General features: G+C 62.1%; 1 protein-coding gene across 1 annotated transcript in view; it reads left to right on the forward strand.

Moving 5' to 3' along the window:
- Positions 1-1,356: 1,356 nt before the first annotated feature.
- The window catches only part of NTRK1 (neurotrophic receptor tyrosine kinase 1), a 28,823-nt gene continuing 17,825 nt past the window's right edge, over positions 1,357-12,354 (forward strand). Inside the window, exons 1-3 of the mRNA XM_050930500.1 lie at positions 1,357-1,559; positions 11,346-11,420; positions 11,822-11,893. Of these exons, the coding sequence (XP_050786457.1) occupies positions 1,357-1,559; positions 11,346-11,420; positions 11,822-11,893 (350 nt within the window). The remainder of the gene's footprint in view (positions 1,560-11,345; positions 11,421-11,821; positions 11,894-12,354) is intronic.

Below are 12,354 nucleotides of genomic sequence, written 5' to 3' on the forward strand. Positions count from 1 at the left end.
GGGCCATGTCGGGGTCACTGATCTCTAAGGCCTGAGGTGACCCCCATGACCCTCTGGCTCTAGGGCAGGCCATGAGCAGGAGGGCCTCTGGGGGCTGGGCTGGCACCTCACTCATGTTAGCTGAGGACTTCCACAGAACCTGACTCACGGGCTGCCTCCCACGCCCACAGGCTGCCAGATTCCTAGAGATCCCATCCCACCCCACCCCACCCCACCCCTGGCTGCAACGCAGCTGTGGATCCTGGGGGCCCAACCTGAGCCCCGGAGCCGCCTGCCCCATGGCTAATGGCACCACCTGTTACTGCTGTTCAGAGCTCCGCTCGCAGCACCACCAATGCCCCCTGCTATTCCAGCCCCAGGCTGCCACCCCAACACCCCTCTGCCCTGGCCTGCTGCCTCCTCCCCTGCTAGCCCAGACCTGGGCTTCCCCCAAGCGCTGACAGAGCCCCTCAATCCTGACCTGCAGCCCTTGCTAGCCCAGCCATGGGCTACCCCCTAGCTGTCCAGTGTCCCTCACTCCTGACTTGCAGCCCCCTCCCCTGCTATTACAGCCCTGCACTCCCCCAGCTCAGCTGATACCCCTCAAGACTGACCCACAGCCCCCTCCCCCCTGCTATCCCCTCCTGGGCTCCCCCTGTCCACAGCTCTGACAGTGCCCCTCAATCCAGACCCCCAGCTCTCGCAGCTCTGGGCTCCCCCCCAGCTCCGCCAGTGCCCATCACTCCCCACCCACAGCCCCCTCCTAGCCCAGCCCTGCCCCCGCCAGCTCTGACGGTGCTCCTCACTCCCGACCTGCAGCCCCCTCCTAGCCCAGCCCTGCCCCCTCCCCAGCTCTACCGGTGCTCCTCAGTTCCGACCCGCAGCCCCCTGCTATCCCAACCCTGCCCCCCTCTGATGATGCTCCTCACTCCCGACCCACAGCCCTCTCCTAGCCCAGCCCTGCCCCCACCCCCGCTCTGATGGTGCTCCTCACTCCCGATCCGCAGCCCCCTGCTATCCCAGCCCTGCCCCGGGACCCTCCCCTCCAGCTCTGCCGGTGCCCCTCACTCCCGACCCGCAGCCCCCTCCGAGCCCACCCTTGGCTGTCCGGCCGGGCTGCAGATCGGGCTGTTTGACGCTGGCTGCTGGCCGATCCCGTCTCCTCTGCTCCATCCCCGCTGCGCCCCGGGGGGTTTGGACTCGGAGCCAGCGCCAGCCCCAGCCCCAGCCCGCAGCCTCCACCGCCCGGCGGCGCTGGGGGGCGTGTTGGGGGGACGCGGGCTCCGCCCCGCCCCGCCCGGTCCTGCCTCTGCCTTTAAGCCGGGCGCCTCCCAGAACACACGCTCCGAGCCGGTGGCGGGCGCGGCGGGGAGCGCGATGCCTGGTGCCCGCGGGATGCCCCCGGCTCCGGGCTGCTGCCCCGCCTGGCTGCTGCTGGCCTGGCTGCTCCTGGCCCCGGGCCGGGCCGCCCCCTGCCCCGGGCCGTGCAGGTGTTACGGGGCCACCTCGCTCCAGTGCCTGGAGCCCAACCGCCTCCGCGGGCTGGGCCAGCTGGTGGGGACGGAGAACTTCACCGAAGTGTGAGTGGGGCTGGGGGGGGGAGCTGGCAGCGCCCCCCATTGAGCGCAGTGGGGCTGGGGGGGCGGGAGCTGGCAGCGCCCCCCAATGAGCGCAGTGGGGCTGGGGGGGCGGGAGCTGGCAGCGCCCCCCAATGAGCGCAGTGGGGCTGGGGGGGCGGGAGCTGGCAGCGCCCCCCAATGAGCGCAGTGGGGAGGGGGCAGGAGCTGGCTATGCCCCCCAGTGACTGAGCAAAGCGGGGTGGAAGATACCAGCGCCCCCCCAAGTGACTGGGGTGGGGCCGGGGTGGGGGAGCTATAACTCGTGGGGGGCACCGTGGCAGGTGGCCGTGGGGCATGCAGCCATTGGGAATTGCGGGCAGGGAGGGGGTATCAGGGTGAGGGACCCAGGAGATCGGGGTGGGGGGAGCAGGGATGTTTTTGGAGATGGGACATGGGGGGGTGTTATGTGGGAGAGGCTCCGAGATGTAAAGTGTGGAGACCCCCAATCCAACCCCCAGGGCTCCCCCACACTGGCCATAAGTAGGTGCCCAGGGTTTTGAATGGCCCTGTCCCATGCCCCGGCTCCAGGCTGGATGCTGGGGGGACGGACGGGCGACAGACCCCGTGTGCCTCCTGTGCCTGCCCCGGCTAGGATGGGAGCAGGCAGGGGAGACCTGACCCACTGGGACCAGGCGGGGAACCGCTCCCCTTCTCAGGTCCCCTCGCTGCGCCCATGCCCTGCAGGCTCAGCCCCCCTGCCCCCCACCCCCCTGGGTGCAGGGGTGGATTTAGCGCAGCCCCTGTGTGGGGGCGTGGGGCAGGCCGCCCCACAGCCTGGCACAGCCCAGAGGGGGCTGGGCGGGGGAGACAGCAGAGCTCTGGCTGGGTAGGACAATGCCCTGGCTGGCTCTGTGGGTGTGGCGATGCCCCCTACGCAGGCTGCCCCATCGAAAGGAGAAGCAGAGGCTGGGGGGCAGGGGTCCTGCCCTGGCTCCAGGTGCTCCTTGCAGGGCATTAGAGGGGGACAGGAGCCCAGCGTGGGCTTTGCATTGGGCTCTCCCTGCCCAGCTCGCTTTGGGGGGGTCCGAGCCAAGGGCCATGGGCCTGATCCTCCCTCGGGTGTGGGAATGCCACTGGCTCAGGCCGGCCGTGCTTTGCAGCCAGCGACACCAGAGCATGGGGTGGAGTGCTGGGGGAGGGGGGCAGGGTGAGCGCTGGCGGCTGGTATTTCGAAGTGGGGAGCAGGGTGTTCTCGAGTTTAGATCTGCCCCTGGAGCATGGGGTGGGGCTGGTTTCTGCCCAGCTAGTCTGGCTGTTACAGTAGGGATCGTCCCATCCCTGTGGTCCCCCTTCTCCATGACACCCCCTGGGCCTTATCGGTTGCCCCCAGCTCCTTCCGACCCTATTGGGGGCTCGCAAGACCCCTCCCCACCCCCATTTCCCTCCAGGGAGGCTCATAAGGAGAAGCTGCTCTCTGGGAGAAACATGTTGGCTGTACTAGGCAGGGTCTAGTGGGTTAGGGTTGAGGGGGCTGGGAACCAGGGGTCCTGGGCCTGGCTCTGGGAGGGGAGCAGAGTCTAGCGGGTTGGGGTTGGGAGGGGCTAGGAGCCAGGACTCCTGGGTCCTTGGCCTGGCTCTGGGAGGGGAGCAGGGTCCAGCGGGTTAGGGTCGGGGGGTCTGGGAGCCAGGACTCCTGGGTCCTGTTCCTGGCTCTGGTAGGGGAGCAGGGTCTAGTCACAGGAGGGCGTTGGGAGGCCTGGGCTCCATTCCTGGAGCGAGGAAGGAGTGGGGGCTGGTGGTTAGTGTAGACGATGGGGCAGCAGGACTCCTGGGTTTGGTTCCCAGCTCTGAACCTCCCTCACTGTGTCATCTCGGGCCGCTCCCGTGCCCGCCCCTCTGGTCTCTGCCTGTGAAGGGGTGGGGGGGGGGGTGATCCCTGGCCTCCAGACACCGATGGTCTCTGTGAGACGCCCCTGCCACCCCATGCTGATGCTGTAGCACTGACGGCCTGTCATCCTCTTCCCTCTCCTGTGTCTGCTTCCCCCCCTCATGGCAGGGTGGGGGCTGTGCTCCTGGGAGGCCCCCCCCCCGGCCCTGCGTGAACAGGAGGCACCAGGCCTGATCCCCATCGGGTGTAAATGGGTCTCGCTCCAGGAGAGTTGCACGGCCAGATCCTTAGCCAGGGTCTGTCCCTGCGACCTGCTGAGGATCAGGGCAGCTCCTGCTGCTGTATCTGGGCGGGATTCCTGGCTTTGGGGCCAACTGTTACTCGCCCCAAACCCCCTTAGCACCAACCAGCCCGGTGCACTGAGCTGAGCGACCAGACCCTCCCCCGCTGGGCATTTGCCACAGGGCCTGGCAGGCAGCCCCGGTGCTCTGTCTACATGGTGGCTCTGCTGAGGCTGCTCTCAGTTTGTCCTGAGCAGCATGGGACAAGGCGGGATGCGGAATTCCCTTGTGCTTAAAGCCCATGACTAGGCATCAAAAGAGCCAGGTGGGGCCTGCCTTGCAAAAGGTCCTGCCCTTCTCCTGCCTCCGTTTCCCAGTCTGTACATTGGGCAGGATGCTAACCCTAGCTGGAGGTGGGGTGCTGCTGGTATGAATGGGTTAACGTCTGCACTGGGTGCAGCTTTGGGGTGGGGAGTTGGACGAGGACCCACCAAACTCACTGCAGCCGGGACACAAGCTTGTTCCACAGTGCGGCACGGAGAACATGCGGGTTCATTTCCAGTTCTTGGACCCAGCTGGGAGCCAGGCCCTGGTTTTCACCCTGCTCGTGCACATCCATGGGCGTTCGGCCAATGCAGCCATATCCCCCAGGTGGTTCTAGCATCCCTCACCTCCCCAGCTGAGCTCTGTGCTTAGCAGGACCAGACAGCAAGTGTGAAAAATTGGGACGGGGGTGGGGGGTAATAGGAGCCTATATAAGAAAAAGACCCAAAAATCAGGACTGTCCCTATAAAATCGGGACTCTGGTCCCCCTATCTTGTGCTCTGTCGGACCCTTCCAGCCCCCAGCAGAGCCGCGGACCCTACATTTACCTGCGCCTTGTCCGATCCCGCCACAGAGGCCGTACGTCAGTAGTTGGGCCTGCAATGCCATGTGCCCGGGGGGCTGGGGTGAGGCTGCCTAGCACCCTGGGGCTGTGGTAGTGGTGATGGGGGGGTTGAGAAACCCGGTTTGTGGAGCATCATCTAGTTTGCAGCCGGTGACTCTCTGGGCGTTTCCTTTGTGTTTCCCTTCACAGAGAGCCTGGCTGAAGCCGCGCAGTGTGGCACCCCTGTGGCCCTGCACTGGGCATCGGTTTCAGGGGGGATTCCTGCCTGCAAATCCACCCCCCAACATCCCCCCACCCCGGTTCTGGCTTGTCCTAGAAGGGTCCATGCGGGTCAGCCAGTCTGACCTCCAGCACAGCGCAGGCCAGGGAGCCTCCCCCAGCTGTTCCTGCTCCCAACCCATTCGTGGTGGACCCTCCCGTCCCCCAGCGCGCCCCTGGTCCCATCTGGCTCTGATCCTGTCCTGGGTGCCAGCCCTGCTCCTGCACAGGGCGGAGGGCCCCGGCCCTCATCCTGCAAAGCACTTCAGCACCTGCTTCAATTTAAGCCCTTGGGAAGAAGCCCCCATGGAAATCAAGTGGCCTCTCCCTGGGCTGGCAGCTAAGCCAGAGTGCTGGGCACTGCACGGAGGAGAGATTCACCGCTGCTGCGATGGGCGGCAGTTCCTGGCAGTGCCAGCGATGGGGCACCTCGGGTGCCAGCTGAGTGAAGGTTTAGTGCCGATCAGCTGTGGGGTGCGATATGGGAGTGGGGCTAGCAAGGGCTGTGGGCGGGCGGGGGGGGTGGCATTTAAGTTCTGACCGTTGGGTGGTCAGAATAAACCTTGATCCTTTTATGAATCATTTATCAATCAGAAACAAACTCCCATAATAACCAATGCTAATTGTTACGGCGATGCAAGGGGCATCTTAGCTAAGTGACTTAGGAGCCTAAACCCCATGTTCCAAAGGCCTGGATCTTCAAAGCTGTGTCTACACCAGTGGTTCTCAACCAGGGGGGACATGTACCCCAGGGGTACGCAGAGCTCTTCCGGGGGTGCATCAATTCATCTAGATATTTGCCGAGTTTGCGGCAGGCTACAGAAAAAGCCCTCGTGAAGTCAGTACCAACTAAAATTTCATACAATGACTTGTTTAGACTGCTCTGTGTGCTATGCCCTGAAATGTAAGCACAGTATTTCTATTCCAATGGATTTAGTTTGCAGTTCCACGGGGAAAAGAAGAAAGTCAGCAATTTGTCAGTCACAGAGAGCCGTGACGCTTCTGGAGTTTTTGGCCTCGGCTACCCTTGCGAGTTACAGCGCAGTAAAGCCGCCCACAGCGCTGTAACTCACTCCCCGTCCACACTGGCAAGGCACATGCCTCGCTGTATCTCCGCAGCTGCAGCGCTGCTTGTACTCCACTCCCCGACAGGAATAGAGTAGTGCGCTGCTGCTGCTGCGCTGGGGCGCCAGTGTAGATGGGGAGTAACCGTAGCAAGCAGTGACTGACCTCTTGAAACTCCCCATAATCCTTTTAAGGGAAGGTTTGTTGTGAACTCCGGGCTCCGGATGCTGCTTATCAAAAAAAACAAACCCAGCTCCTGTTTCTGGGACTGAGCGGAGGCAGGCGTGGGGGGGGGTCCCTTTGGAAGGCCCACAGCTAGTGTTTGCTTGAAGGGAGTGGGGGGTCCCTTCCGCTGCTTATCTGGTCTGTGAGAAAAAAAACAAACAGCTGCTGTTTGCTTTCAGTGAGTGGGAGAGGGGTGGAGTGGGGGGGTCGGAACTTGCAAGGCTGGGCGCTGACACAGTGTCGGCTCCAAAAACCCACTCTCTCTGCCCCCCCACTCCCTGTCACACGCTACCCCCCCCTTTGAAAAGCACGGTGCAGCCACTTGGACGCTGGGATAGCTGCCCACAATGCACCGCTCCCAATGCCGCTGCAGATGCTGCAAATGTGGCCATGCCAGTGCGCCGGCAGCTGTCAGTGTGGGCAGACTGCAGCGCTTTCCCTGCTCAGCTGTGCGAAGATGGGTTTAACTCCCAGCGCCGTACAGCTGCAAGTGTAGCCAGACCCGAGCAAGCCGTTCTAAAGCGAAGTGAAACCTGGCGGTCCGCGAGACAGATCAGCCTCCTGAAAGGGGGGCAGTCGTCAGAGGTTTTGACAATGTTTGAAACTATTTCTCTTGCTTCATCTCCCCAATGTCCAAGACACGAGAAATTCTCCCCTCCCTTGGATCCCTGTGCCAGGCTCTCGTGGTCAATAGTTTTCCGTCCCCCTTGGCTATACCAGGCCCTGGAGAGCGGAATGAGCCCAGCATGGGAGCTCAGCCCACCCAGCGACGCCCCCTGACTCAGGGTGCAGGGGAAACGCGTTGGTCAGGAAATGGAAATCACGAGTCAGTAACTAGAGTCGCTCTTGAAGGCAAAGCTCCCGTGGGGAGTAGAATCCAGCCCCGGGAACAGCCTTCAGTGGCTTCCACCCACCGATCTCAAAGCACACGAAAGGTTGTGTCATGGCCCCCCTATTTAACAGCTGGGGAAACTGAGGCACAGAGAGGGGAACACTCAGGAATAGGACCCAGGCATGCTGAGCCCCACACCAGCACCCTCTGGCCCGCCCCAGTGGGGAAACAGCTGAGCGCCGAGATCTGGTAGCTCTGTGGCTGGGCACAGATGCCGGGAGCTTCGCACGGGTCGCTGTGGAGATGGTGACATCAAGCTGCAGGCACGCGGGTGATAATGAGGAAATAAGGCCCCTTGATGGCCAAAGGGAGCTGGGGCTGTGAATCAGGCCCAGCGGCTCTCAGATCCTGCTGCTGGGGGGAAGGGGAGGGGAGGGCCATTGCCCCGTGCTAACGACCCTGCCGCAGCCTGGCCATAGGGACTGCGCTGCTGTAGGAAGCTGACTTTAGGGCTGGAGTGGCTGGGTGCTGGGACCCCAGGGGTGGGGCAGGAGCTGGGGATGGGGGCCTGGTTCTCCCTAGGGTGCTCTGGCAGCATAAAGGGCCCTTAAAAGAAGGGGAAAACAGTCCCCTGGGAATCCCCCCTGTGCACAAGGGGCCTCCCAGCTGGGGTGAACCTGGTATAAGGGCCCTTCACCCCCCTGCCAGGATTGGGACCATGGCTGCAGCACACTGCATTGTGGGTATTCTCTGCCCCCCAGGGACCATAAGGAGCAGAGTGAGAGTTAGAGTAGCCTAGAGGTTGCTCCGAGTGACCCCAGAGGCTTGGCAGGGCCCAGAATACGTGGCGCACAAAAGTAGGTCAAGCCCGTTTCCTGCTCTACCTGCAATTTGAGCTTTGTAAATGTGTGTTGGAGGAGCCCAGGGCTGGGGTAGCAAGGGGCTGTGGGTCAGGATCGAGGGGCACCAGCAGAGCTTGGCCCCTGCCCCATTGTGCCTGGCTCTAGCCGACACTCTCAGCCGTTCCCTGCTTTCCACGGATGTAGCGTGTGTAAAGTAACACCATGTGTCAGCCTGTGGGCCTGCCCTGGCCCCCTGGGGTGGGGTTCACGAGGAGTACACAGCATTGCCCCCTGGCCAATCTGCCCATCCCCTAGACTGCCCTTCCTCTGGTGCCCCTCTTAACAGGCACATGTGTTCAGCCTCCGCCTGCTTGGTGGGAACAGGAGAGCAGGGCCTGTTGGTTCTCCCTTGTGCCAACGGGAAGGGGTCCCGGCAGAGCAAGGGGACTGACATTACCCCTCTGGGGGCCGTGGAGATCGCTGGTCTGTGCTCCTTCGATTCATGGGGGGCTGGCATGGGGTGCAGACAGGCAGGCAGAATATTCTGTAGCCCTCGTGCTGATGTGATGGTGCGCTGGCTGGGGTCTGCCTGTCTGTGCATGTGCCACTGCACCCTGCTGGCTAGAATCAGCACTGTTCCCCTGTGTGTCATTGTCTCTGTAATGCTAAGAGCTGGTGGGGATTCTCCTTCAGCTCAAGCATGGACTTTTGGAACTGGGGATGGGAGCCCAGCCCACGCTGCAGGCGTGATGTGCAGCTGGCTGGCTGGGATTTGCTGCAGCGTGCCAGTGGCTGTTTGCCTGCGCTGCACGGCTGGCTGGTTGCTGGGCTGCCAGCCCCCCAGGGTGCGGTACAGGGAAGTGGATTGCTGGAATGTGGGCTGATGGGTCATGGGGGGTGGGATTGATGGGGGTTCAGTGCCAGTGATAGGTGCTATGGAGAGCAAACCTCTCTTTTCATCCGCGTAACGCTGAGCCCCTGATCCAGGACCCAGCTACGGCTGCGGGGGGAAGGGGGTTCTGAGCGAACCTGACCTTGTTACCGGTTGCTCAATGATCGGTGCCCACATGCAGTGAGGCTTGGGGGGGGGGGACAGGTCTCAGCTACAATCGGATTCCCCAGACTAGGGAAAGTGACACACCATGGAGTGGGGGGGGCCCTCCAGCAGAGGAGCCCCATGGACAGAGGAGGAAGGAGGGGTGCTCTCCCTGCTTGTGGATACCCCGAGGTGCGTGGCACTGTTGTCTGTCCCCTCGAAATGCTGAAGGGGGAGCTGTGCAGGCCACTGGCTGCTCTGTTTGGGAATGGGGGGAACGGCTGGGTTTGACCCTGAATTAGCCCAAGATCATAAAGCACCGCAGGCGAGACGTGTCTCACCATCCATCCCCTGCCCTGACACTCATCCTTCAGATCCTGGCTGGGGCCGATGGGATTAAAGGGACCCTGCCCCTAGGGATCCATCGCATTGTCCCGTCTCGATCACTCTCTGGGCATCCCCCCTTCCCCTTCATCACTGGTGCAAGGGGCCCCGATCCGACCAAGTGTGCTTGGCCTGATCCACCGTTGCCTAGGCTGGTCGCTGCGAGGCGGGGACGTGATCGCGTGAGGGGCGCGGCCAGGAGATGGGGGATCTGGCAGGCTGGCCCAGGGGTATGGGACTGGTTTTGATGGGAATTGACCCTGCTTTGAGCAGGGGATTGGACTAGATACCTCCTGGGGTCCCTTCCAACCCTGAGATTCTATGGGTCTGTGATGGGGGTTTGTGCTGGGGTCTCTACCTGCAAGCAGGATGCAGCTTGTGGGATTGGGGCCAGAGCTGGTGAAATGCCCCATGGACTCTGCAGGGGGTGGGGTGGGTTCTGTATGGGGGGGCAGTCTGTGCTCTGAGCCCAGTCGGACGCTTGGCCATTAATTTCAACCGGGGCAGGATCGGGACCCTAAAATACCTTGGAAACTCATCTCCTTCCCCCCGTGAATCAACTCTCTTTCCTCCCCTGACACCCCTAGAAATTGCCGTGGGGGGGCCCATCCCCACCCCACCCCTCCACTGTCTCCAGCTGATTCCCGCAGGGGCTGGGCCCTGCAGCTGAGCCCCCTCTGTGGGTCAGGCCCCACGGGGCTCCCCAGAAACAGCCACCCCCAAAATTCAAGGCCACTTTGGTCCTGAACACGAGTGGGAAGTGGTGGGGGGGAGGTCAAAGAGGTGCAGTAATAAAAGCAGCCTCCAGGGGGCTCCTGGAATTTGCTTTAGGGGATTGAGTGGAGGGGTCCAGGGCTGGGGCAGCTGGGGGGCTGCAGATGGGGGTTGAGGGGCTTGGGCAGAGCTGCAGGGGTCAGGATTGAGGGGTGTCATTAGCCTTGCAGGCCAGGGGGCGGGGTGGGGGGAGCCCCAGGCTAGACCAGCAGGGTGTTCTATGGGCCAGGACCGCAGTGTTGGCTGAAGGAGCTGGGGAAATTTAGGCAGCATCTGGCGTCAGCCGGGGGTCTCCGGCTCTGGTTTGCATGAGCAGCCTGGGGCTGATCCCCGGCTGTGCCCATCCCCGGCTGTCCCACGGGAGCCACTTTAGGGTTAATTGGAAACGTGTCTGCTGCCGCCACGTGCCATGGCTTGGCTGGTGCGTCCAGCCGCGTGTTTGGACTCAGGAGACCTAGGCTGCAGGCCTGGCTCTGACACTGCTCCCTGTGTGACCTTGGGCCAATTGTCCACGGGGTGCAGCCTGAAAATCCTGCTGTGCTCGTCCCAGCTGGGGAGGCTCCAAGCACTTCACCATGTTTGAGCAGCGTCTACCAGTGCAGGGCCCTGATCTTAACTCCAGGATATCGTATAGTCTGGCCTGAAGGGGAGCTGAGCCCTGGGAAATTAAGCCCTGATCATGGGCTCTGAGAGCACCTGTCTATCTGGCCTGTAATCATGGTGTGGCTCAGTTTCCCCATCTATAAAGTTGGGCTAATGATCCTTCCCTGCCTCCAGATACATTCATTTTGCCCCTTTAATGACAATCCCTAGCTCTTTGCAAAGGAAGTCAGGGTCATTATCACCATTGTACAGGTGGGGAAACTGAGGCACAGAAGAGGGACATGACTTGCCCAGGGTCACCCAGGAACAGAGCTGGGAACTAACTGAAGTCTTTTGAGTCCCAGTAGTGTGCACTATCCAGTAGGCCACGCTGCCCCAAGGCCCCGGGGCTGCCATGAAAGCAGGGGGGCTGCGTAGGCCACTAGACAGGGGTGAGGGCTCGGTGGCTCTTTGCAGCCATGACTCTGGGATGGGGCTGCCCGACGCAGGAGTCCCTGAGATGTTGGCTTTCGCCGTGCAGCCACGGCTCTGTCGATAGCATCTCTTCCTGGCTGCCTCCCTCGGGCTCTCTGCCAACGCCACCCCACAGCACTGGCACAGGCTCAGGACAGGGCAGGATTGGAGCCGGCTGATGCTCAACCTGGTGCGGGGAGAGAGCCTGGCTCTGCGGGGCAGGGGAAAGGCCCTGTGGGACTGATGGGCCCCGTGCTGGGCTGTGTCTCTCCTGCAGCGTCATCGAGAACCAGAAGGACGTGACGAGCTTGACTCAGGCCGACACCAAGTCCCTGCGGGAGCTGAAGAACCTGTGAGTAGCCCCAACCTTGCATGTGTATGGTTTAGGGGGCAGAATGGGGGGGCATGTGAGGGGTGTATAAGAGGGGCAGGGATATGCGGACTTCAGGTAGCCTTAACTCTCTCCTTGGCTCTTCCCAGACTTTGGTGTCACTTAGAGCAACCTGAAGGCTGCTCTAATCTGTGCTGGGCTGCCTGGGGGAATCAGAGAACCAGGCAGGGGATGTCCGGTGGGGGTGGGGGGGGGCATTCACACAAGGTATTGTGAAGGGGTGGGGGAGTTGGGCTGTGGCTCAGAGGAAAAGCTGCTGGGCCAAGTTCAGCCATGGCGTAACTCCATGGGCGTGAGGGTTGCCATGGCATCGGCCCTCGGCACCTGGAAATTCGCCATGTCTCTTTGCATTTCCCTTCCAGCACCATTGCCGCCTCCGGGCTGCAGTACATCGCCACCGACGCTTTCCGCGCCAACCCCAAGCTGACCCATTTGTGAGTAGTGCCCCCTGCAGGGCCCTTGTCGTGTCGCTCCATGCCAGTGCTTCCCCGCGGGGCCAGCCTTTTCCCAAATGAAGGGGGACCCCGTCTTTTCAGGGCAATGGGCAACCTGTAGCCGTATTGAGATGGGTCCCTGCTGCGCCAGGTGCTGTACATATTCATCGTGAGAGACAGTCCCCACACTGAAGTGCTTGCAGTCGAAACAGACAAAAGGTGAGAGGGGAAACTGAGGCACAAAGGGGGGATGTGATTTGCCCAAGGTCACCCAGCAGGCTAGTGGCGGGACTAGAACTCGGGTCTCCTAAATCTTGGATTGGGCCCTCCTGAATGGGCCAGGATGCTGCGTTAGCCAGCCCCTGGCTTCACCAGCTGATACACGTCTGTCTATCTATCCATCCATCCATCAGTTTCAGGCACCGGCTAACTCCTCCCCCTGCTGGGTGGCTTTGTTTCCC

The sequence above is a fragment of the Gopherus flavomarginatus genome, chromosome 20, assembly GCF_025201925.1.
Source record: "Gopherus flavomarginatus isolate rGopFla2 chromosome 20, rGopFla2.mat.asm, whole genome shotgun sequence".
NCBI classification, from domain to species: domain Eukaryota; kingdom Metazoa; phylum Chordata; order Testudines; family Testudinidae; genus Gopherus; species Gopherus flavomarginatus.